The 25,017-nt window shown below is 31.9% G+C and overlaps 2 protein-coding genes and 1 non-coding gene across 4 annotated transcripts; 1 reads left to right on the top strand and 2 right to left on the bottom strand.

Annotated features, from left to right (window-relative positions):
* The first annotated feature begins 2,915 nt into the window (after positions 1-2,915).
* LOC108489162 (pentatricopeptide repeat-containing protein At1g63330-like) lies at positions 2,916-6,837 on the top strand. Of its 2 annotated transcripts, none has more exons than XM_017793487.2 (3): positions 2,916-5,396; positions 5,506-5,593; positions 5,879-6,837. In XM_017793487.2, the coding sequence occupies exon 1, from the start codon at positions 3,049-3,051 to the stop codon at positions 4,927-4,929; it is 1,881 nt and encodes a 626-aa protein (XP_017648976.1). In that variant the 5' UTR covers positions 2,916-3,048; the 3' UTR covers positions 4,930-5,396; positions 5,506-5,593; positions 5,879-6,837. The 2 variants fall into 2 exon arrangements, with proteins under 2 accessions (XP_017648976.1, XP_052876074.1); XM_053020114.1 differs by having other exon boundaries at positions 2,922-5,396; positions 5,898-6,837.
* Positions 6,838-7,079: 242 nt separating this feature from the next.
* Positions 7,080-9,187, bottom strand: LOC108489163 (glycerol-3-phosphate acyltransferase RAM2-like). The gene is made up of 2 exons (XM_017793488.2): positions 8,535-9,187; positions 7,080-8,431 (listed from the first exon to the last, which is right to left on the bottom strand). Exons 1-2 carry the CDS (start codon positions 9,147-9,149, stop codon positions 7,532-7,534), a joined length of 1,515 nt encoding a protein of 504 aa, XP_017648977.1. The 5' UTR covers positions 9,150-9,187; the 3' UTR covers positions 7,080-7,531.
* A 14,897-nt stretch (positions 9,188-24,084) lies between these two features.
* Positions 24,085-24,191, bottom strand: LOC128283330 (small nucleolar RNA R71). The gene has a single exon (XR_008273672.1). It is a non-coding gene; the product is annotated as a small nucleolar RNA R71 (small nucleolar RNA).
* Between the last annotated feature and the right edge of the window lie 826 nt (positions 24,192-25,017).

Consider the following 25,017-nt stretch of genomic DNA (forward strand, 5'->3'; position numbering starts at 1 on the left):
TAATATCATCATCTGACAAGGAAGAGGAAGCAATAGCTGCATCACCAGTAACAGTAGAACCCTGTAAAACATATAACTTGGCAATCTTTCTCTGCCCTTTCATCACAACAAGGGACACTTTGGAAATCTTTAAAACCTCACTTTCAGCTGTGTATCTGTACCCTTTTGAATCAAGAGTACTCAACGAAATTAAATTTCTTTTCAATTCTGGAACATGTCGTACGTCACTAAATATTCTGACAACTCCATCAAACATCTTAACTTTAATTGTTCCAACACCTGCAATTTTACACGGAGCATTATTTCCTATCAAAACAACATCTTCAAACACTGTTTCGTAAGTTGTAAACCAATCCCGATTGGGACTCGTGTGGAAGGTGCAGCCTGAATCAAGTATCCACTCCTCGCTTACTTTAGAATCATCGACAGAAGCGACTAGAAGTTCACCATCGCTGTAGTCTTCTACAACATCAGCTTCACCGGAATTTTCTGGTTGTTTTCTCTTTTGATTCGCAGTCTCTCTTTTAATCTTATTTTGTAGCTTATAGCACTCAGATTTAATGTGCCCTTTCTTCTTGCAAAAGTTACAAGTTTTACCTCTGTTTGAAGACTTTGTTCTACCCTTAAATTTACCGCGAGGATTCTGTTCCTGTATCCTTCCACAATCATCATCAGCATTCTGATCTTGTCTCCCACGAACAATGAGACCCTCTCCCTGAGAGTCGGGTTTAACCATAATATGCTTCATCTTATCATACGAGGTCAAAGAATCATAAACCTCATCAACTGTGAGAGACTCGCGGCTATATAAAATCGTGTCTCTAAAGGTTGAATAAGACGGGGGCAACGAACAAAGTAGAATCAACCCTAGATCTTCCTTATCATACTGAACCTCCATGGCCTCCAAGTTTGAGAGAATTTCTTTAAACACTGTTAAGTGTTCGTGTACAGACGCACATTCCTCCAAACGATGAGCATAAAGATGTTGCTTCATATGCAACTTGCTTGTTAGAGTTTTCGACATACATAATTGTTTTAGCCTCTTCCATAATGCAACGGCGGTCTTCTCTTTCATCACATCCTGCAAAATTTCGTTGGATAAATGCAGATGTAATTGTGTTAACGCCTTTTGATCCTTACGCTTCTTCTCTTCATTTGTTAATGTCGAAGGCATTTTATCTATCCCTAGCAAGGCATCCTCCAGATCCATCTGTGCAAGAACTGCTTGCATCTTAATTTGCCACAACGCAAATCTGGTGTTGCGATCCAACAGCGAAATTTCATACTTCAAAGACGCCATTACCGTGATCGAGATGAACAACCCAGAAGCTCTAATACCAATTTGTGAATAAAATAAAATAAAATAAAAATAAAAAACACAAATTTTTATGTGGAAACCCTTTCGGGAAAAAAACCACGGGCAGAGGAGAAGAAAATTTACTATGTCAAATTCGAATTTTAATACAAGAGGAATAGACTATGTCTATTTATAGGCTTGTAAAGCCATATTCTAGTAAGACTGAAACACCTTATTCTAATCAATATCAAATAGATAGAATTTAATAAGGTTTAAAAAACCTTATTCTAAAATGAAATAAAAGAAGTGTAATTCTATATATATTCTTCTTTTATTTTATTTTACCACTATATTTTACTTAAATAAGGATTCGAGCAACTTAATTCTAACATATAGTTTTCTCACTATTTCTATGGTGTATGTTTAGAGATTTTATGAATGGATTTTTAGTTGGGGGTATGTTTTATGTTAATATTTTTGAAAAATAAATTTAGATAACTAAATAAAAGAAGTGGTTAAGCGTAATTTTTTTCCAGCCAAATATTGGTTAATGCTTGCAATGTATATGGCTTTAAAAACCACCAAAAACCTAACCTCCATCACCAAAATTAGAGTTGATTATAGGGTGAATCAAGTCAAAATTTATGCCCCACCTAAAAATAAATTTAAAATTTTATTTAAATCCGATTTAAATAAAATATTAAAACTTGAGCTTAGCTCGATCCGCCAGATTAAATTTTTTATATAAAAATAAATTTTAAAAATATAATACATAAGATACCTCAACAAATAAAAAAATACTTAAATAATATTAAAATAGGTTCAATAATAAAACAAAAAATATATATTATCCAAACATAAATGATAAAATAATAGTAATATAATAGAGAATAATACAAAACAATAAAAATAATAATTCTTTTACAAATTTGTACTAAACTATAAAATAAATCTTATTCTTTTTATCCAAAAATCTTTTTTAGTATATATTTTTTCCCAAATAATATCATGATTTGACATGATGATGATTAGAGGTGTGCATGGGTCGGGTCGGGCCGGGTAAGAATCGGGCTCAGAAAAAATTTTAGGCCTTTTTTTAGGCCCGAGCCTAGCCTGGCTCGAAATATGTGCCTAAAAATTTGTCCAAGTCCGACCCGAAATAAAATTGTTAAGCCCAAGCTCAGCCCATATTAAATTTTTTTTAGCTTATTTTATTAAATAAAAATTTTTAAAATATAATAAATCAAATACATTTAAAAACATAAAACAAATATTAAAACAAGAAATAAATAAAAATAAAACTAAAACAATTCTTAAAACAATACACAAATTAAAAATATAATAAAAATTGTTATATTAAAATTGAAAATAAAATATAAATATGATTAAAAATAAAAAAAATATTTTTAATATATAATTCAGTCGGTAAGCCAGCCCGCCAAAAAATTTTTACTCAAGCTTTGCCCATTTTTTAAACGGGCCTAATTTTTTACCCAAATTCATATTTCGGGCCTCTATTTTTACCCGAACCCTCTCATTTTTCGGGCGGGCCTTCGGGCCGGGACTGGGTAGCCCGGCCCATGCACACCTCTAATGATGATGAGGGCTAACCAAAACTAGTTCAAACCAGTAACAACAAAGTTCCATCCGATCCGTACCCTCCCCAGACCTCTAAATTTGAGTATCGAACGTAACTTCTTCTGGCAGTGCCGCCTCGGCTCTTGCTTTTTCATTTTGCTTATTTTCAAGATATGGGTAAGCTTAATTCTTCTTTATTTCTTCGCTCTATTGTTAATGGTGGAAAGAATCGTTATAATTTCCACTCTTCTATTTCTTATTCTTTTAAAACCCTTGCTACCCACATCGATGCTTTGAGTAAGAATTCCATGTCTGTGAGGGGAAAGCGAAAAAAGTATGATAGCTTTGATAATGTTGATGATGCTTTCACTTTATTTAATAAGATGATTGAGAAGCACCCAAAGCCTTCCATTGTGGAATTCACCCAATTATTAGGAGCCATTTTTAGAATGAAACATTATGCCACTGTTGTTTTTATGTGTAGCCAGATGGAATTATTAGGAGTTCCCCATAATGTTTATTCTTTGAGCATCTTGATTAATTGCTTTTGTCAATTAGGTCATATTGATTTTGGGTTTTCTGTTTTGGGGAAAATGCTGAAGTTAGGGGTTGAGCCTAGTGTTGTAACTTTCTCCACTTTGATTAATGGGCTTTGTAGGCAAAGTAAGATTTCTCAGGCTGTGAAATTGTTTGATGAAATGGTTGAAAAAGGTTATCAACTTAATTTAATTGTTTACAGTACAATACTTAATGGGTTGTGTAAAACTGGGTCCGGGAATACTGATCGAGCTGTTAGGTTTCTAAGAATGATGGAAGAAAGAGGTTTTGAACCCAATATTGTAGCATATAACACTGTCATTGACTGTCTTTGTAAGATAGGATCACTAAATGAGGCTCTTGATCTCTTCTCTCATGTGACGGTTAAGGGCATTAGACCAAATACCGTTACTTACAATTGCTTAATTCATGCTATGTGTAATTCGGGCCAGCAGAGGGAGGCAACAAGGTTTTTGAATGAAATGGTGGATAACAATATTTCACTTAATATTGTCACGTATAATATATTGATCGATGCACATTGCAAGGATGGGATGATTGTTGATGCTGTACATATTGTTGGCATAATGAGAAAGCGAGGCATCGAACCTGATGTTATCACATATAATATATTGGTTGATGCGCATTGCAGAGAAGGGATGGTTTGTGAAGCTGAAAATATTGTTGACACAATGAGAAAGCAAGGCATTGAGCCAAATGTTGTTACTTATAATACATTAATAAAAGACCATTGCTTGCGAAATAGAATGGACGAAGCTAGAGAAGTATTACAGTTGATGATTAAGAAGGGTTGTGCACCTGATATACGTAGTTACAACATCATGATCAACGGATATTGCAAAGCTGAAAGGTTTGACGAAGCAATGGAACTCTTTCATGAAATATCTCGAAAAGGACCAGTCCCGGATACTGTCACATACAACACTCTTATGCAAGGTATGTGTAAATTAGGGAGAATTTCAACTGCATGTGAACTTTTCAGAAAGATGATTGCTTCTAGACAAGTTCCAGATATAGTGACCTTTCATATTCTGCTGGATGGTTTATTCAAAAGAGGTAAACTCGAAGAGGCATTGAAACTTTTTCAAGCAATGCGGAACAGCGAGTTGGAACTCAGTATTGTCTGTTATAATATCCTAATTGATGGCTTGTGCAAAGCTGGGCATATTGAAGTTGGAAAGGAATTATTTCATAAACTCTCGGTGAATAGTTTAAAACCCAGTGTTTACACATATGCTATAATGGTTAATGGATTTTGCAATGAGGGATTAGCAGATGAAGCATACCAGTTATTTAGGAGCATGGGAGATAATGATTGTTTGCCTAATAGCTGTTGTTATAATGTAATGATCCAAGGATTTCTTCGAAACAGCTATACCTTAAAGGCAACAGAACTTCTTACGGAAATGGTCAGTAAGGGCTTTTCTGCAGATTTATGCACTGCTACCTTGTTTTTGGATCTGATCTTACGATCTGAAAAATCAATATTGATCTGAATTGTTCCACAGATAGTGTAAAGATCGTCACTTGTGAGTTTGAATCAATTTGTTCATAGCCAACTTGGACTGTTGTGATAAGTTAAAAGTTTTGGAAAGTACAATGAGTGTTAAGTTCTATTTTCAGTTTAGCCGATATACTGTAAACATTAAGTATGAAAGAAACAAATGTTATACACCATGTTTCACTTTTCACCAGTGATCTTTTTGAGTAGAATTTCTTCTCAAACCTCTCAAGTGAAAATCTTGCTGCTGGTAACGTTGAAAACCTAAAAATCGGGGGGAAAATTGTGGGGACTCTATTCTGTCTGCAGCTGTAATCTGTACCCCATCCTTTCTCCATTGGGATGGTTGTTTTCTGCTTACTGGAGCCTGTATTCAGCACCAATGAGAATATTGTGGGCAAATCCTCAACACTTCAACACTTCACTTAGCAGTTGGCTGGTCTCAATCAGCAACTCCAGCAGGTGCCTATTTGATTCTCTCTTTTCTTAAAATGCTTATGCTTTAGTTGTATAGTTTAGGAATATATGAAAAAAGGATTACTTCTAATGTCTGGTGAGTTTTTGTTTCCAGGTTAAGCTTATTTGCTGCCAGTCTGTCAAGGATGTTACATGTGGTCTTCTGCCAATGTCTCCCTCAGCCGCATCCAGCATATCAGACGGTAAGTCTTCCTTAAAGCTAAGTGAAATGGATTCATGTTTGTGTTATGTAGATCTTAAATTTGACAAAGAGAAATGGTTCAAAGAAAGTTTTTTAATCCTTATCAGGTAAAACAATTTTAAACTAGTTTACCAAATTGGTGGGTTTGAGATTAAATACAGTATGTCTAGTTTACCAAATTCATACCCTAATGGTCTAAAATATTGCTGCCACACCTTTATGAGCACACTCACAGACTACACAAACTGAATTTGCTCTGATCTATGGTGTCGATTTTGTTTACCAGGATATAATTTCTGCTGTAGGAGGTATTATGCGGGTCAGTGAATGGACGGCTCTGCAGAATTCTGTTGCTCAGCAGTTTTAGCTGCTCTTTACAGTGATTACATGCTTGCGTCTTAGACTGCAAAAATAACCCGTCAGGATGATTCATTCAAACCATGGTCCATCAGATCTTAGAAAGTTTGCCAAATGACAGGAATGTTGTTTCCTTTATAAGAGAAATATGTTTGCAAGTTCCCTTTTCATTCTTTAGGCAAGTAGGGTCATCTTAGGCAAAGGAATTTTGCCACAGGGTCTTTGACTAGTTCGGCTAGTCGTCTATTCTTGCAAGGAAGTGGGCTTTTTCATTGTTTCGTTTGAAGTAAAGGCTTGTTTATTTAAAAGATGCAGCTAAGAATTAGTAGTTATGTTAATCATTCCCACTTGAAAGTAGTATAATAATCTTTGCTTCCTGGCTGATTATGTCCTGGGCAGTTACTTGCAATCTGTTGCATCACAGAGAGGAGCTTCACTTCCAGGTGGTGCAACAATTGCCTGCACTGATGGCTTCAAGTTGCTTAATTTAGCTAAATCCAATCCTAACGTAGCTCTTCGAGGCCTTGTGTGTAGGCCTTTCCTTAATGAAACATACATGTAAATCTTTCACCTAAAGGTACAGCTGTACAAGCAACCATAGTGCATATTGTTGGTTTATTTGAAGCTGTATAAAAAGTAAAAACCATGTTTTTCCTGCAAATTTTAGTTTTAAGTAGTTTGTTCTACACAGGTGAACTCCAGTGCGGCTCACCCGCACCGAGGAAGAAGTAATATGGCTAGAACTTGAGTACTTTGAAGAGTAAAGTTGTTGAGTTCATTAATTCATTTTTGGCTTCATGTAAAACAATTGCTTTGAGTTTGGTTGTATGGTTTACGGATACGGAAATGACTGCATTTTTTTCAATGAACACTAATTGCTTGTTGGAATTTAACTATGGATAAGACATACGCATTTCGTGCAATTGCTTTGAATTTGAAAATGAGATCATTTTATTCATTCTCGGACAGGTTAAAATTGTAAAATTTCTGACGAATACTGATTATTGTACTTTGTTGTATTATCAAAGTGATAATTAAAGGGAAAAGGATGCCTATGATTTCAGCGTGGTTCTAATAAAGCTTTGCTCAAGCATATCGAAGTTGCATTTTCTGCATAAACCATTGCGAAAAGTTGGCTCACACAAATCAATTCATACCATTACAAAAATTTCTACATGGTTCTGGTAAGGTTCACTTAGCATCATAATGAAAAGTTGAATCACTGAAACATTCAATCATACCATTACGAAAGATGGCTTACATTCAACCAGCCTTGAACAGATAATGAACCAAATTTCTAGAGGGCTCCACTCGCTATGCATACTAGTTTCTTGCAATCTCATCAGATTCACTCGTTCACTGCAATACATAAATAATTTTCATTCTTATTCTTCAGTTTGACTATATAAATGGAGCAAACGACTCGAATAATTTGACTTCATCTTGAGCAGAATTGAGCTTAGAAAATCATACTCAATTGAGCTCTAGCTGAATATCAAACTAGGAGTATTGAACTGAGCTTTAGGTCAAGATTCTCATCAGCATGACTCGGATATAAATCACTTGGAAACAACATATTAGATTAACATCCCATCACTTTATTGGCTGGAAGCTTAGGTTTCTCAACCACAGTGCCATCGTTTCCAGCCAGGGCCCGGTACTTATCTTTCCTGGTAAAATTTGTGCACTCGTATGAAAGAGTTGCAGCAATCACCCTTTGGATGTAATTGGCAACCTCATGGCTGGACTTTCCTGAGCTGCACGTTAGCTCTGGTGGCAACTTGTTTAAGAAGGTTACTTCATATGCTGGGGTAGGGTTCATGAAGAAGTAGAAGGGGTCCATCCCTTTCCATCCTCTGGCTGTGGTGCCATGAAACATGCTCATACGGTTCACCATGGCAACCGGCACAAGCTGGTCAGTTAATTCAGCAAACAGAGATGAAAACCTAAGAAGGAATGGTTCACGGCAGGTGGTTCCTTCGGGGCAGATAGCTAGGTCTCCCTCTTGAAGCAGCTTCTTAATCATGGCGGCATCCGTTGCTCGGTCTCTGCTTAGTTTAACAAGTTTGATGGGTGAGATGATCTCGGAGAGACGAGAGATGGAGTAGGTGACTGCAGAGATAGGGCGTCCAAGAGCAGTACAAAGAAAGATTGGGTCAAGTAAGGTTCTATGTGAGCAAATGAAGAGGACACCAGATTGACCGGTTGATTTTTTGACTGGTGGAGGCGGGGTTCCCTTGACAGTGATTCGAACTCCAAGTGCCCAAAAAGCATAGTAGACTATCGACATTGGGAGGAGCGACCCTGCTGCAATGCGCAAGCAGGCCAGGGGGAAACCAATGGGGGTCCACAGAATTATCAGAAGAGCAGTCAGAGGTGTTGGCTTTTGAACAAGCCGTCCATCATGAAAAATTACAGGTTTTGGGAGCTTCTCGATTGCAACTGCCTTTGTTTCTGGATTTGGTGGCACAAGGTAACCTTCCTGCAATATTTTTCCATGTATTGGATAGTTGATCGTGTACATGTATATATATATATATGTATATATATGTATATTCGAAAACTTGTTTTTGCTAATTACATACTTTGCACATTGCCATGAAGGGAATATCAGTGTGCCTATCTCCAAGTCCAACATCTGGCTTCGTCTCGCCGAAAGCCTTTTTAAGAGCATCCGCCTTGTTCTTCCCAACGAGTACCCCTGGCTTACAAACAAATCCTGTAGCTCTACCTTTGTAAGTTCCTATCTCAGTGCCTAAAACCATATCAACCCCTAACAGATCTTTCAAGAATGCTTCCACCATAATCCTAGGATTCGCAGTAAGGACGCAACGTTTCCCGCACGAGGTAAAAACTCTCCACGACTCGGGGTGCAGATCACTGGAGTAGAACTTGGGCAGCACTGCTCGTGCCACCGACTCTATGTCGCTCACTTTCATCCCAACAAACGTTGCGAATATAAGAACTTGGATGCCGGCGGACTCGGACACAAAGTAGTAAAGAAGTCCGGTAAGCGGTGAAGCTAAGAGCAAGAAAAGGAGCCTCAAGACTCCACTAACTTCGAAGGCAACCAAAGCGAAATATGGGAAGGAGCTACGGCCTATGAGCAAGGTACCGTCCATGTCAGCCACCACAGTTTGCTTTTCTCGGCCTACAGATGGACATTTTTCAACGGCAGGGAAAGGGTTAGAGGTAACCATGTTTTATAAAAACCAAATCAACCAAGGTGGAAAAAACTTGATGCATGTGTTGCAGAGGAGAAGCTGCATTATATAGAGTAGAAAGGGACGAAGAGGGATATTAAGGGACAAGAAAGGGAGTGGTTTATGAGAAAAATTAGGACAGGCGCCGTAATTAGCAGGCAGCCAATGTAAGAACCGAGGGGAGGGCCTTGTTGTGGTTTGTGTGGCGGGTAAGAAATAAAAAATTATGGGGAGTTAGGTGCTCGGTTTGCATCGCCAACCCAAATGCTTGTCAAACCTTTTTGTCTGTATTATAATTAGTTTAACCCAAGGATGCTGTAGTCTTGTATTTTACTGGTTCAGCAAACCATTTCGCTTCTGAAGCAGCCGAATCATAGGGACTTTCAATCCTTATTTTTCCGTTTAATACTTCCAAGGGTTAATATATTCCGATGTTAGGAGTTTATACATACTTCTTATTAAATTTGTCAAACTTCAAAATTGGTTTAATATTTTTTTAGGTAATTGTTGGAATACGTTGATATAACATTCACGACCAATAGTGTTACAACACGTTTTATTTTTGTCACATGTTAAAATCTGATATTGTCATGTGTCACCACGCTATTGGTCATTAGTGCCACATCTGCATGTCTAATATGTTTAGGTACTAGTTAAATTGTATGAAATCGCCAACTTGGAGATTGTATGTATTTTAACCTTATAAGTAAGGATAGATTCGATATAAAAATGTATTTTTTTTGAAAAAAACTTATAATTGTTATGAATATTTTATTAAGTGAATGTCCATCATGATCAAGATAAAGTTTTGATATACTTTAAATTCTAATAGTTATTAGAATTAGATCTCTACTTCTTTTATACTTCTTATGCCTATAAATAGAGACTCTGATGAAGCATTGTAAATCATCCCCTCAATTAATAAAGTACATTCTCTATTGCTTTCATATTTTCTTTGTTCTTTATTTTCCCTATTGTGATAGTTCCTTTTATAGACGATCAAATTTATCCTCCATGATTTTTAATTTCTTTGACAGCAAGATGCAAAGTTTTTATAGGAAGTTTATTTTATTTAATGTTTCATATCTGATTATTATTTTCATTCTTCTTTCATTATATGTTATCATTGTTTTGATTAACTTATTTTACTTTTTATTCTTAAGGATGGTGAAAGATTTGATATCGTTATCCATATGAAATCAAAAATATTTTCGAACTATTTCATACCTTCTAGTGATGACGATGATGTTAAAAATCTTCAAGTATATTTTACTATGTTTTATTTATTGTTTATTATAATTGGAGACTAATCATGACAACATGCATAGATAGATTTTGATTTGAAATCTCACGCATGTTTGCGATGGTAATTATGAAATAAAGAATCTATTGGGATGTTTATAAGTTTGTTCTACTAGATTTGTTGCATTCCCCGAAGTAAATGTAAACATAAAGAAAATGGACCACTAAAAGTGGGAATGTAGTAATAAATAAGAGAACAGTAAGAGTTCTCAACATAACTCTTCAAAGGGTAAAGATAACTTATGTTATCAATGTGATATGAAATAGTATTGGTCACATATGATATTTTGTTTTTGTTAATATTCTTTGAGGAAGGATATGAGAATTTAGTAATAAATTCTATCATTATAGATAGAAAGTATTTATCTTTTTGGTACTAAAACAAATAAATATTATTTCAACATTTGATAGTACAAAATTAGTCAAAGCTCTAGAAGAGCTAATATATTAATATCTTGTGATGGTTAATCCATTGGTTTTAAAAGATATTTATAATGGATCTTATATTGAGATTTTGAATTAGGAAAATATTATATTTCATATGAATCACTATTGCTAAAAATATCTATTTTGAAAGGATGAAAAGGGAGGATTGAGTTATTGATTACTCTTTTTATTAAATTGAATTGATTGTGATTATCTTTGTGATCTTCTTTTGTCATCATCCCTATTAAAGGGTTGAAAGCAAAATATTTTACTGTGAAAGATCTACACATGAGCAATATTCTATCTAAAACTTATTACGGTTGGATGCATCTAAAGTTGCAAGTATTTTTTAAAAACTGTGAGTATAACTCTACAGTATTCAGAATAAGTTCTCAATTAAAATTATGTGGTAAAATGTTACTAATGAGAACTTGTAGGAGAGAAAACTTATGTATGAAAAGTCATTAGTTATGTACCTGTTATACACATGGAAAATAAGATCCACTCTCAAAGTTTGCTATTAATAGATTTTTGGGCATTTGAAGATTTTGGCATATTCCCTGAAGCGAATACTGCATATAATTATTTGAAAATTATATTTATTGACTTAGTGGCATTATAGAATCTAGAGTGATTTTGACATTTCCAATAGTAAATGTCACAATAGTATTTAATGTGGATACAAAATAAAAATTAAGAACGACAATAAAATTATCAATTTGTTACAATTTAGTATAATTGAAACACATGTTAAAGCAAACCAGAAGTTTACTAATACAAATGCGTTTACTACTTAGCATGACCAGTTAGACTATCCTGGATCGTATATGACGTGAAAATTAATTGAGAATTTATATGGACATCCATTAAAGAACCAGAAGATTCTTTAATTTAAAGAATTCTCCTTTGTTACTTGTTCTCAATAAAAATTGGTTCTTAGAAACTCACTAAATAAAGTTGAGATTTAATGTATTACATTTTTGAAATGAATATGGTCTCATTCATCCACCATGTGGATGGTTTTGATATTATATGATTTTGGTAGATGCATCTACAAAATAATCACATGCGTTATCAACTCGCAACCTGCTGTTTGCAAGATTGCTTGTTTAAATGATTAATTTCAAATTATGCAATTAAAGCAATTCATCTTGCTAATGTTGGTGAGTTTACATCCCAAGTTTTCAATGATTATTGCATGTCAATTGGGATAAAAGTTGAACATCCTGTAGCTCATGTTCACACACAAAATGATTTAGCTGAATTGTTTATCAAATGCCTTCAACTAATAGCTAAATCATTACTTATGAGAACAAAACTTTCTATTTCAACATGAGATTGTATTGATTTACATGTTGTACGCATCAAGCCAATAAATTATAAATACTCCTCATTACAATTTATTTTTGGTCAAGAGCCAAATATTTCCTATCTTAAAATTTTTGGATGTACTGTATATGTTCCAACTACTCCACCACAACACACAAAGATGGTTCATAATAAGAGATTGGGAATGTATATTTATATGAGTCTCCTTATAATATTTTTGAGCTATTAATTCGAGATTTAAATATGACATGAGTTGTCAGTTTTTACATTAGGAGGAGAGAAATAATAACTTATAATGAGTTAGGGGGAGAGTAATTTGAATCAGAAGTTCAATAATGATAACTCATTACAAGTTAATTATTAGATGTATTTACAAACTTAATAAAAATAACCAGTTGTTATATAGATTTATCGGTTCCAAATATGAAAAATTCTTCTAGATGGTCATATAGTGGAGGCAGGTGTTTCATAAGAGACCCAAGACATAACTAATAAGTAAAACTTCAGAAGAGATTCAAGTACCTGAAACTAAATTTTAAAATAATCAAAATAAAAGATCTCGATAAGTTGTGTCAATTAGAGAAAATGTGGAACCGAATAATAAAAGTGGTCGGCAATGATTTTGCATGCAATATTATTATTGAAATATGAAATAAAAGGAGGATCTTGAATAAATCTATTAAGAAATATAGATATGGAATAAATTGATCAAAATAGAAAGACGCAACTCAAGTACAATTAAATTCGAGGAGTTTTTGGACCAGTAGTCCAAATATCTAAAGGTATAAAGCCAATGAGGGTGCAAATGAAGTAGTTTTGCTAAAGCGGAATAAAATATAAAGTTTTTCGCTAAGTACTGGTGTTGATTATGAAAAGATATAATATTCTTTTGTGGTGGATGCAATAACCTTTAGATATATTATCAAATTGACAATTCATAAAAGATTTTACTTGCGTTTAATGGTTGTTGTTACAAACTTTATAAATCACTATATAGTAAAGTTTATATTAAAATCCTTGAAGGATTTAGAATGCTAGAAGCATATTGAAATTATCGGAAATTATTCATTTATATGAATTGAAATAATTTGAACATATGTGGTAAATTTAAGTAGTTGAAGAAGAATTATAAAATGATCCAAAATCCCTATTTGTGTTTTTATATAAGAATCATGATTAAAATTTGTTATGATTATTGTTGAATCTACTGAAGAGATCAAAATATATTTCCCAAAATTTTCCCTCACTCATGATTTTTAAAAGAATGGTAATATATGTAACACCCCTTACCCGAGGCCGTCGCTAGAGTCGAGCACGAGGTGTTACCGGACTTAGCTTACTAATGCGGGGCATAAAAAATTTACTTTTAAAATTAATTTAGTTTTATTCATTCAATATGTCCCTAAAAAGGGTCCTCGAGACCCTAAAACATGAAATTGAAATGGTCCGTGAACAAACCGGACTCAATAAAAATTTTCTGATCACTTAAACAAATCAAAACAATTTATTTCATCTTTCATAAATAAACTGTCCATCTGCATCATAGCCACTAAATAAATTATAACTCGAGTTACGAAACTCAAAATTCAAATCCGTAAATTTTATCTGAGACTAGACTTGTATATATTCTTACTAAATTTGTTTCATAATTTTTGGTCTAGTCAATTAGTACAGTTTATTAGTTAAAGTTTCCCCTGTTTCAGTGTTTGGCTGCTCTGACCTCTATTCAGTATGAATTAATCTTCTCCCTATACAAAATTCAAATAACCATGCCATTTATTTCTCTTAAAAGTAGACTCAATAAGAAATCTATACATATAAAGTATAACTCCTAATTATTTTTTTTACAATTTTTAGTGAATTTCTAAAGTTAGAATAGAGGATTCAGAAATTACTCTGACCCTGTCTCACCAAAATTTAAATATCTCATAAAATACAACTCCTTTATTTACTCTGTTTCTTTCATATGGAAATAGTATCAATAAGATTTAATTCTATATCTTATTCACTATCTAAATCCATTTCTACTATTTTTAATGATTTTTCAAATTCATGTCATTACTGTTGTCTGATATTGTTTTAAAGCTAATTTCACCTTTTTCATGATTTTCATGGAATAACTAGCATTTAGGCATACATAACACCAAACATGTCCTTGATTAGCCATTCCAATAGCTAATCATTATAAAACATTTACATACCATTCATTAGCCATGTCATAAGATCATACACACAAAATGGCTACAATGCTATACATGTCATTCTCAAAATGAAACGTCTAGCTATACCAAAATAATCCTTGTGATAGTGTGCCCGGACCTCCGACGTACTTTACAATCCCCGAGTTAGCTTGAAAAAACTATAAAAAAAAGAAGGAAAATAAATGGGGTAAGCATTAAGCTTAGTAAGTTTGCATGCAAATAAATAACAACATTCATAAGAATTATCTTACTACTTGGAATGATACTACTTAATGCAACTTCATTAATTGTCATAGACATATTTTGAACTTCTTCACTTACTCACTTACTTAAATACTTACTTACTTAATCAAATTTATTAATACATTTTACTTATCTTTTTCCTTATCAAGCATACATGAACATTATATACTTACCTTTGCTCTTCTAGCATGAACTTGTCTTACCTTTTTAGTATAACTCGTCTTACCTTACCTTACCTTGATGTTCTCTTTAAATTTTCCCGTTGAACCACTTGGAATACTAAGGATACATTGGTACCTTACCATTGCCATGACTTGTCATGGTCTTACGTGGTATCCTTTTGAAACTTACCATTGCCATGTCTCGACATGGTCTTACATGGTATCCTTGCCTTATGAACTCACCAATCTTACATGTGACCTTTGCCTTATAGTAACTTATCAATGCCATGTCTTGAAATGGTCTTACATGATATCCTTACCTTAGAAACCTTACCAATTGCCATGCCTTGGCATGGTCTTGCATGGTATCCTTAAACCCTAATGTCATGACATTTGTATCCTACACATTCCTAAGGTTCAACCGGGACTTTCTGAAATTACTTATCCGTCAATTCATGCTTGAGTCTTGATATGTGATATTCGTGACAGGTTTTAAAGATTTATGAAAGAATCATTCTTGAAACTAACTTATTATCACGATTAAGGCAAGTGTACCTATCGAACAGTAGTATAGTTCAGCAAGACCGGATTGTCGAACCCAAAGGAACTACGAGTACTAGTATTTACATCCTTTTTATTATCTAGCCTAAAAATTAAGAGGTTTGGTTATCTAAACTAATTACTAATTAAGAATGCACAGAAAGAAAATTTGGGAAAATACTTTTGGGAAAATTCGATTGATTAAGACAATACCTAAGGAAAAATCCACCTAGACTTCACTTATTATTTGACTCTGAATCAGACGATTTATTCATTTGACTTGATCCGTAGAAATCCCTAAGTTATATTATTATCTCTCTCGAGACTAATAACATCTAACCCTAGGTTGAATAATTGAAATCTCTTTCTAATTAACACCCTAGAATTGCATTAACTCGATCTATGGAGTCCCTTATTAGGTTTCACCCTAATCCGGCAAAATCTTATCACCCTATCTCTAGGCGTGCAATCTACACTGCTTAATTATGACAAATTTACTCTTAGACAGGGTCTATTCCTCCTCTGAATAAGAGCTTAACTTGAATCAATATTCTGGAATATCAAAACAAGAATTAAGAACACATAATTAAGAACAGGTCAAATATTTATCATACAATTCAGATAATAATAACAAGATCCGTCTTAGGTTTCATTCCCCTTAGGTATTTAGGGGGTTTAGTTCATACTTATGAAAGAAAACATCTCAAAAGCATAAAGATAACAAAATATAAGAAAACCCAAAACTCATGAAGGAACTTGAAGGAAGATCTTCAGTCTTGATGACGAATCCAGCTTCTGAGATGGATCAATCGGCTTTCCTTGAGTAATTCCTTGCTTCCTTCTCTCCGTCCCCCTTCTAAGTGCCTCCTCAGGTGTTTAAATATGCTTTAGATTGCCTAAGAGCCCCCAAAATTGGCCTTTTTCGAATAGGGTTATACTTGGGCTTGGCAGAGACACGCCCGTGTGCGATTACTCCAGCCTATGCCAAGGCTGTTGAATAGGCACGGGCGTGTAGTATACCCGTGTATGTCATGCTTCAATCCTACCAAAGGGACACGGCCGTGTGACACGTCCGTGTGAGTAAGTCCAGGCCGTGTTGATCTCCCACGTAGGTCTATTTTCTCCATTTCCAGCCCGTTTCTCTCTCTTTTTACTCTCCTATGCCGACCTAAGTATATAACATGAAATTAAAGGATTAGGAGCATCAATTTCACCAATTTTAAGGAGAAACCGTCCATAAATGTGCTAAGCATAGGATAAAAATATGTATAAATTACGGTTTATCAAGTCTTCTTTGAATAATTTCATAAAATAAATTTACACATGCTGGAAATTAACAACATTAACATAAAATAATAGAATATTACATTTATTTACCACAAACTTACCTCGAAACAAAATACGATCAACTATATCGATTTAGTCCACTATCTTTTTCTTTCCCAGGTCTAACTCCAGATTTTGTTCTTCTTGATCTATAATAACAAATTTAGCTTATTTAATACACACATTTATTAAAACAGTCCTTAACTCAAACTTTGGCAAAATTACATTTTTGCCCCTAAACTTTTACATATTTACACTTTTTCCCCAAGGCTCAGAAATTAAACTTCATCCTATTTTATTATGTTTTATGACATGCTGATCATTTTTTCCTTCTATGGAAACATCAAATTCTCACTCTAACATGTAATTATAAACATTAGGTATTTTTACCGATTATGTCATTTTACTCGTTTTCACGTAAAATCGCTTAGCAAAAGTTGTTTAACACAATTTAAAGCTTCATATTTTACCATAAAACATCAAAATAAACACATTTCACCTATGGGTATTTTTCCAAATATAAACCCTAGGTTAAATTATTGCTAGAATAAGCTTAATCAAGTTACCGGGACTTCAAAAACGTAAAGAACATTAAAAATGAGGCTAAAATGGACTTACAATCGAGCTTGGAAGCTTCAAAAACCCTATCTATGTCTTCCTCATGTGAAATTCGGCCAAGGGGTTGAAGATGGATAAAAATTGGCTTTTAATTTTTTTTAATTCATTTTAATAACTAAATGACCAAAATGCCCTTAATTAAATACTATGGTGTTTTACCTTCCTTTAGGTATTTTTGTCCAAACTATTATAATGGTCTAATTACTATCCAATGACCTTCACTTTAAAAACCCATTACTCACAAGTGCTTAGTACCTTTGTGAACTAGAACACATATTTTACAACTTTTGCAATTTAGTCCTAAATATCAATTTGGACTCTCTATCGATAAAATTTCTAAACGAAATTTTCAAACAATCATGAAATCATGAATAGACCTTAAAATGATAATAAAATAAATTTATCTACCTCAGATTTATGGTTTCACAACCACTGTTCCGTTTAGACCCTATTTCGAGATGTTACAATATAAATGCTTATCAAATACATTCAAATAGTCATTTGAAAAACTAGTATTCAAGATTGAATACGTAGAATATGAAAAAAGATATGATGTTTTCATGAGGAGGAGTAAATACACATTTTAATGATAATACTCTTTTTCCCTTGACTGAAGTTTTGTCCCATTGGGTTTTCCTGGTAAGGTTTTTAATGAGGCAACATATTATGCGTATTATAGATTGTGTACTCATTTTCCCTTATTAGGTTTTTATCCCACAGGGCTTTTCCTTATAAGGTTTTAATGAGGCACATTATCTATCAATGGACATCCAAGGGGGAGTGTTATGAATATTTTATTAAGTGGATGTCCATCATGATTAAGATAAAGTTTTGGTATACTTTAAATTCTCTACTTCTTTTATACTTCTTATGCCTATAAATAGAGATTCTAATGAAGCATTGTAACCATCCCTTTTGATCAATAAAGTACATTCTCTATTACTTTCATATTTTTATTATTATTTATTTTCTCCATCTCTTTTATTTTATAACAATAATTATTATTGTTGCTTATATATATTTTTAACTTTTACTAATTTTTTCTTTAACATGCGTGTTGCATATGAATATACATGTTTATTTTTAATATATTTTTTATTTTATGTAATTATTATAAAAGATAAGTAAACTTATAAAATATTCTAAAAGAATAAAATATTTTCAAATTATAAATAATATAATTATATAATATTTAAAAATAATAGAAACAAAAACATGCTCAAACATATTTAAAATTGCAATGGATCAAAATTTTATCATCTCCTACTCAAATTCGCATTTTGTATTGAATGGACTCTATTGGTTAAAACTTTTTTCTAGTCTCTCTCAATTTCAAATTTTAGTAAATTAGTCTCTCTAAAAAAATCAAAGTAATTTAATTCCGTCAAGTTCAAAAGTGAACAACTAAGTACAATTAATTATGACGCTAATGTTTTCCATAAATTGTACATGGTTTTGATTGATATAATAATAAATTTAGTTCTCAAAATTCACACATTTTGTCAATTTGGTCCTAATTTAAAAAAAATTATCTCGTAACATTTGTGTAAATGATGAGGCTGAATTAGTTAAACTTTGTAGAATTAAAGCCAAAATGACAAAAAATGTAAACATCGAAGGCTAGATTTGTTATTATACCAATCAAAATTATGTGCAATTGAATAATGGAAGACATTAACTCTATGATTAATTGTCCTTAGTTGCTTGCTTTCAAATTTGATAGGGATTAAAGTATTCAAAATCTTTTTGAAAGAGACCAATTTGTTTAATTTTGAAATTAAAAGAGACTAAAGAAGGATTAATTTTCAATAAAATTCTTTTGTTTCAATTTATCTCAACTCTCATCATCTTCAATCTTAATCTTTTTAAGAAGGATCTTACTTACCGAGGTATTTTTTTATAAGGGATATAATAATAATAATAATAATAATAATAATAATAATAATAATAATAATAATAATAATAATACTTAAATTCAACTAAATCACAACACATGTAAAATTAATGATGTAAATTATAGATGTTGAACTATAAACAAATATTATCATTATAATTTTACATTATGAGCCTGTTGTTTACATGTAAAATATTTTATAGAAAATATTTTCGCATTTTCTGTGTTTGTAAAATGACTTACGAGTTAAGGTAAAATAAGCCATTTTTCTTGTAAAATGACTTGCTCTTTTGAAAAATGTAAGTCATTCTCCGAAAAAGAGCTCATCTATAGATAATTTTATTTTTATATAAAAATTAACTTAAATCAAGATTAATATTATTATATTGATAATAAATTTTATTTTTATTTTTAAAATATTTAAAATATTATATTTTTCAATATTATTAAACATACATATTTAATTATTTATATTTAGTTATATAATAAATTATTAATATAATAAATATAGTTTATTATTTTAATAAATTATTTAATATTTTAGTTTTATTTTAATAATAAATTTTAAAATAATGATTTTAAATAATATTATTCACATATTATTGAAAATATTCAATATTAATATTTTATTAATAAATATTTATTACAATTATAAATATATTAATAATAAATTTTTGCAATATAAAGGTTAAAATATGCCATAAGTCTATGTATACTTCACAAATTTGTAATTTAGTCTTTGTACTTTTATTTTCAAGAATTTAGTCCCTTTACTTTTCAAATTTGAAAATCAAGTTCAATTGTTGACAACGTTAAATTTTTTGTCAATTTTGTTGATGTCACATTTTAAATAAAAATACTCACTTAGTAGTCATGTAATTAAAAATGATGTTGTAATGAATCAATTTAATATAATATTTTTATATATGGAAAAACAATATAAAATATAAAATTATAAATAAAATAAATTTAATTAAATAATGAAAAATAAGAAAATCTCAAGTGTATGTTTGTTTAATTGAAAACAATTTTTATGAAATAATTTTAAAAATTTACCAAACAATGTAAAATATTTTACATGATTCATCTAAACACTGAAAATATTAACTTTTCCGAAAAGTAAATTTCCGAAATTATTTTTCAAAGTTATTTTCAATACAACATAAAAACATAGTAGGGAAAACAAAATCTACCATCCATCCTAAAACCGATTTCCATCCCACCAATAAAATGTTCCACCCTTTAAACCTCGTTTCACACTCATGGAATTGCATGAATAAAGTTGATAATATTTAAATGCTATTATTTAATATTTATAATGATAAATCTTAATTTTATTTTGTATATGATTTTAACACTATTTCAATAATAATTAATTTATATCATTTATAAAATTCTTTATGAGTTGGTCTCACCCATCAATCGGGTCTCAACTCAGATAGTAAAAATATTTTAATATCCTTTCTTATTTTAAATAAAGTATATTATATGAGGGTGCTTTAGTATTTTTATTTAAAAATCAATAAAATTGGGTTAGCAAAACATTAAATTTACAACTCAACCAAAGTTTTATTTTGATTTTTTATATATTTTAATTTTATTATGCACACTTAATTACATAATATTATTGATGAGATGGCACCACAAATGAACTCAACACTATGATAAATAATTGTATTCATTTAGTAATCTTAATTTGTGTATTCATATGTTTAGATTTCATTTTACTTACTATTTCGTGTGTTATTATTATTACTAACTAATTTAAAATCATACATTTTATTATTTATTATATGTTATTTTTAAGCACAAATCTATATTTTAAATATTTAGTTTTTACATACATACACGTGTGATAAAATTTCTAGTTTAAAATAACATCTTTTATTAATAACTAAGATACTCCACTCCATTATTAAGTTCAAACAAATAAACTCACACAAAAAATTCTATTATATAATTTTATCTATCATTACTAATTAATTAATATTACTTATTTTAATAAGTTGAATTCAATTTAACTCTACTATATAATTTAATTGAATTAAAATTTTAAAAAACACTTATTTTAATGTTAAAAAAACACTCATTTTAAACTCGTACTTTTATATATATATATATATATATATTTGTTCGTGCATCGTATTATTCAATTACATTTTAATTAGGAACATGTTGAAAAACAATTCAACATCTTACAAACAAATAACTTCAAATAAATAAAACTATATTTATATTTTGATATAATAATAATGATTGAAAATGTTATAATTTTACTTCATTTAGAAGCTTTTATTTATATTTTTTATGAAAAAGTAAATCAATTATTGTAACAAGTGAAAATTGAAAATATAAACTTTGAAATTAATATAAAATTTAAACCAAAAATATTTAAAGTATAAAAATATTGTGAGAAAATACTCAATACTTCATGACTTCATTGAAAAAGTTCGAAAAAAAGCTCTTCATTCAGTGGTTGAGTCAAGGCTGGCAGGGGTCTGATCCCCCTAAAATAGAATATTTTTCAATTAGACTCTTATAATTTATGAAATTTCAAATTAGTAATGATAAAATTTCACTTTGAACCCCAAAATAATAAAAAAATTGATTTAATGCTCCTTTACGTAGGAGATGCAACTAAACATCAGAAATATCTGTCTTCAAGTGTCATTCCAGCTTAAAATAGCGGCGTATGGAGATAAGTACCTACAATATAAGCATCACGGATAAGAGCTTCAGATCCAACTAGTGCAACAATTGGTTGCACTGATGGCTTCAAGTGGCTTGATTCAAATAAACCCAATGCTATTGTAGCTTGACTCATACGTCGATTCCGATGCCCTAGCAGTGCCATCTTTGTGGGCCTCCTCCTGTTTAGTTTGTTCTACAGGGTGAATGATAAGCTGTAAAAGTAACATATTTTTAATCTCATTTTTGATGCGTTTTTGGATGATTTATTATGTAAATTAGTGAATTTGATGCTCCTATTCCTTTAAATTCATGTTTTTATACTTAGGTGAGCATAGGGGAACGAAAGGAGCGAAAAAGGGCCAAATCATACAAAAAGAGTTGTTTTCAGGATCTACACAGCTTGGGCATTTCCACAGAGGCTGGGAACACACCCATGTGAGACACACGGGCTAGCCACACGCCTATGTGCTAGCCTGTGTCAATTTCGCACCCTGTTTCTCTTTTACGCGAAAAAAACCAATTTTTAGGGATTCTGAGCATTCTAAAGTTTATAAATACATAGTAGAAGAGGACCTAAAGGAGCACGTAGAGAAGAACGAAGAAATTACTCGAAGAACACTATCAGAAGTAACTCAGAAGCAGATCTCCTTCAAGATTGAAGATCTTCATTTAATTTCTCTAGAAGTTTTATTGGGCTTCTTTATTTCTTGTTGTTATCTTAACTTTGAGATGTTTTCATTCCAGATTATGAACTAAATTCCTTAGATACCTAGGGAAGATGAAACCTGTGATGGATCTTATTATTTGGTTTCTGAATTACATGATAAATACTTGATTCTTGTTCTCAATTATGTATGCTTATTTCGTGTTTTAATATTTTTAGGATATTAATTCATGTTTAATGTACTTATTTCAGTAGAGCAAAAGTCCTTGTTTAAGATTAGATCTAGCATAATTGAGTGGAGTTGCATGCAATCCTAGAAATAGGACGACATAAATCTACAAGATTAGAGTCAAATCTAGTAGGGGAATCCATAGATCGAGTTCATGCGACAATAGGGGTTTTAATTAGAAAGAGATTTCAATTAATCAACCTAGAGTCAGTTATTCTTACTCTCGAATAGATATTAACATAATTTAGGGATTTCCACAGATCAAAACATAAGTGAATAAATTGTAATTCAGATTCAGAATAGTAGGTGAAGTCTAGATGAATTGTTTCCTGGGTATTGTTTATCTCATTGGTGTTCTTCAAATATTTTCCTAATTCATTCTCTATTGCGTTCTTAGTAATTAGTTAGTTAATTTTTCATTAAAATCAATCCATTAATTTGTCGGCTAAATAATAGAAAAACAGTCATTACTAGTACTTTTAGTCCTCATGGATACGATATTTCCTACTCACCATAACTATACTATTATTAGATAGGTGCGCTTGCTTTTGTAGTAATTTTAGTTAGTTTAATGACCATCAAGTTTTTGGCATCGTTGATGGGGACTAAAATAGTAGGAATACTCGATTTTTATTAATTTAGACATTTTTTTATTTTGATTGCATTTTATTTTTGTTTTTAGTTTAATTTTGTTTTCTATTTTTTTCTTTTATTTGCTTCTGGTAGGCTCCTTTAGTTTATGACTAGAAGAAACCCGTCAGGACCATTAGTATTTAACAGGGAAATTGAAAGTACATCTCACAGAAACTGTAGAGAAGCAAGGCAGAGTCTACAGAATATAGTGGAAGAGCAAGAGGACGTCATAATTATTACTGAGGAAATGGCTGAAAATGAGAATAATCAGGTACCTCCTATGGTTGTTGCGAATCCTGTAAATCAAAATCCTACTTGTACTATGTATGATTATGCCAAGCCCACTTTAACTGTGGCTGAATCGAGTATTGTGAGACCCACCATTGCTGCGAATATTTCAAACTAAAGTCGAACACTATTCAAATGATTCAACAATTTGTTCAGTTCGATGGTTTGCAAGATGAAAATCCAAAATTTGGCTAATTTTTTAGAGGTCTGTGATACTTTCAAGATAAATGGCGTTTTTAACGATGCCATTCACCTATGGTTGTTTCCCTTCTCGTTGAGGAATAAAGCTAAACAGTGGTTGAACTTCCTACCAGAGGTTCTATCACTACATGGGATCAAGTGATCAAGAAATTTCTTTTAAAGTACTTTCCACCGGCTAAGATAGCTAAGTTGAGGAATGATATCTCTTCCTTCGTCCAGATGGACTTAGAGACCCTATATGATGCATAGGAAAGGAATAAGGATTTATTGGGAATGTGCCCTCACCATGGGTTACCTCTATGACAACAAGTTCAAACCTTTTACAACGGTTTGAATCCCTTAACTAGGCAGTTAATCGACGAAACAACCGATGGTACTTTGAACAATAAAACACCTGAAGAGGCTTATGAGTTTATAGATGAAATGTCACTGAATAATTATTAGTGGCAAGTCATGAGGACGAAGCTGAAAAAAGCAGCTGGTGTTTTTTTAACTTAGATGCGGTCATCATGTTATCGAATCAGGTAGAACTTTTGAATAAAAAAGTTGATGGTTTATGTGTTTCTATGCAAGTACATCCGGTGATGCAATGCGACGCAAATAGATGTGGAATGAATAATTTAGAATATTTACCCTTCGATCCTAGCATGGAGAATTAGCAAATAAATTATATGGGTAATAATTCTAGACCTCAAAATAATCCTTATAGTAATAATTATAATGCAGGATAGAGGAACCACCCAAATTTCTCATGGAGTGGTCAAGGAAACCAAAGACCACAACCCTCTCTAGACTTTCAACAACAACCTTATCAGCAAGAGAAGAAATCGAACCTTGAAAAGATATTGGAAAAATTCATTTCGGTGTCAGAGACTTGTTTACAAAACACCAAGATAGCTTTGAAAAATTAGCAAGCGTAAATTTATGGGCTTGAAAATCAGATTGGATAGCTTGCTAAATTGGTTTCAGAAAGGCAGTAAGGTAGTTTACTTAGTAACACCAAACCCAACCCAAGAGAGCATATGAAAACAGTTACACTAAAGAATTAGAAAGTGTTGGCTGAACCTGAAAAGAAGCTGCAACAGGAATCTGATAAGGAAAATGACGAGGGGAAAATCG

The sequence above is a fragment of the Gossypium arboreum genome, chromosome 10 (genome assembly GCF_025698485.1).
Source record: "Gossypium arboreum isolate Shixiya-1 chromosome 10, ASM2569848v2, whole genome shotgun sequence".
Taxonomy (NCBI): Eukaryota; Viridiplantae; Streptophyta; class Magnoliopsida; order Malvales; family Malvaceae; genus Gossypium; species Gossypium arboreum.

Excerpts from the sequence above, each read along its gene's own strand:
- LOC108489162 (XM_017793487.2), top strand. The coding sequence starts at position 3,049 with ATGGGTAAGCTTAATTCTTCTTTATTTCTTCGCTCTATTGTTAATGGT.
- LOC108489163 (XM_017793488.2), bottom strand. The coding sequence starts at position 9,149 with ATGGTTACCTCTAACCCTTTCCCTGCCGTTGAAAAATGTCCATCTGTA. Across the intron at positions 8,432-8,534 it reads CCTTCATGGCAATGTGCAAA|GAAGGTTACCTTGTGCCACC; the intron begins GTATGTAATTAG and ends AAAATATTGCAG.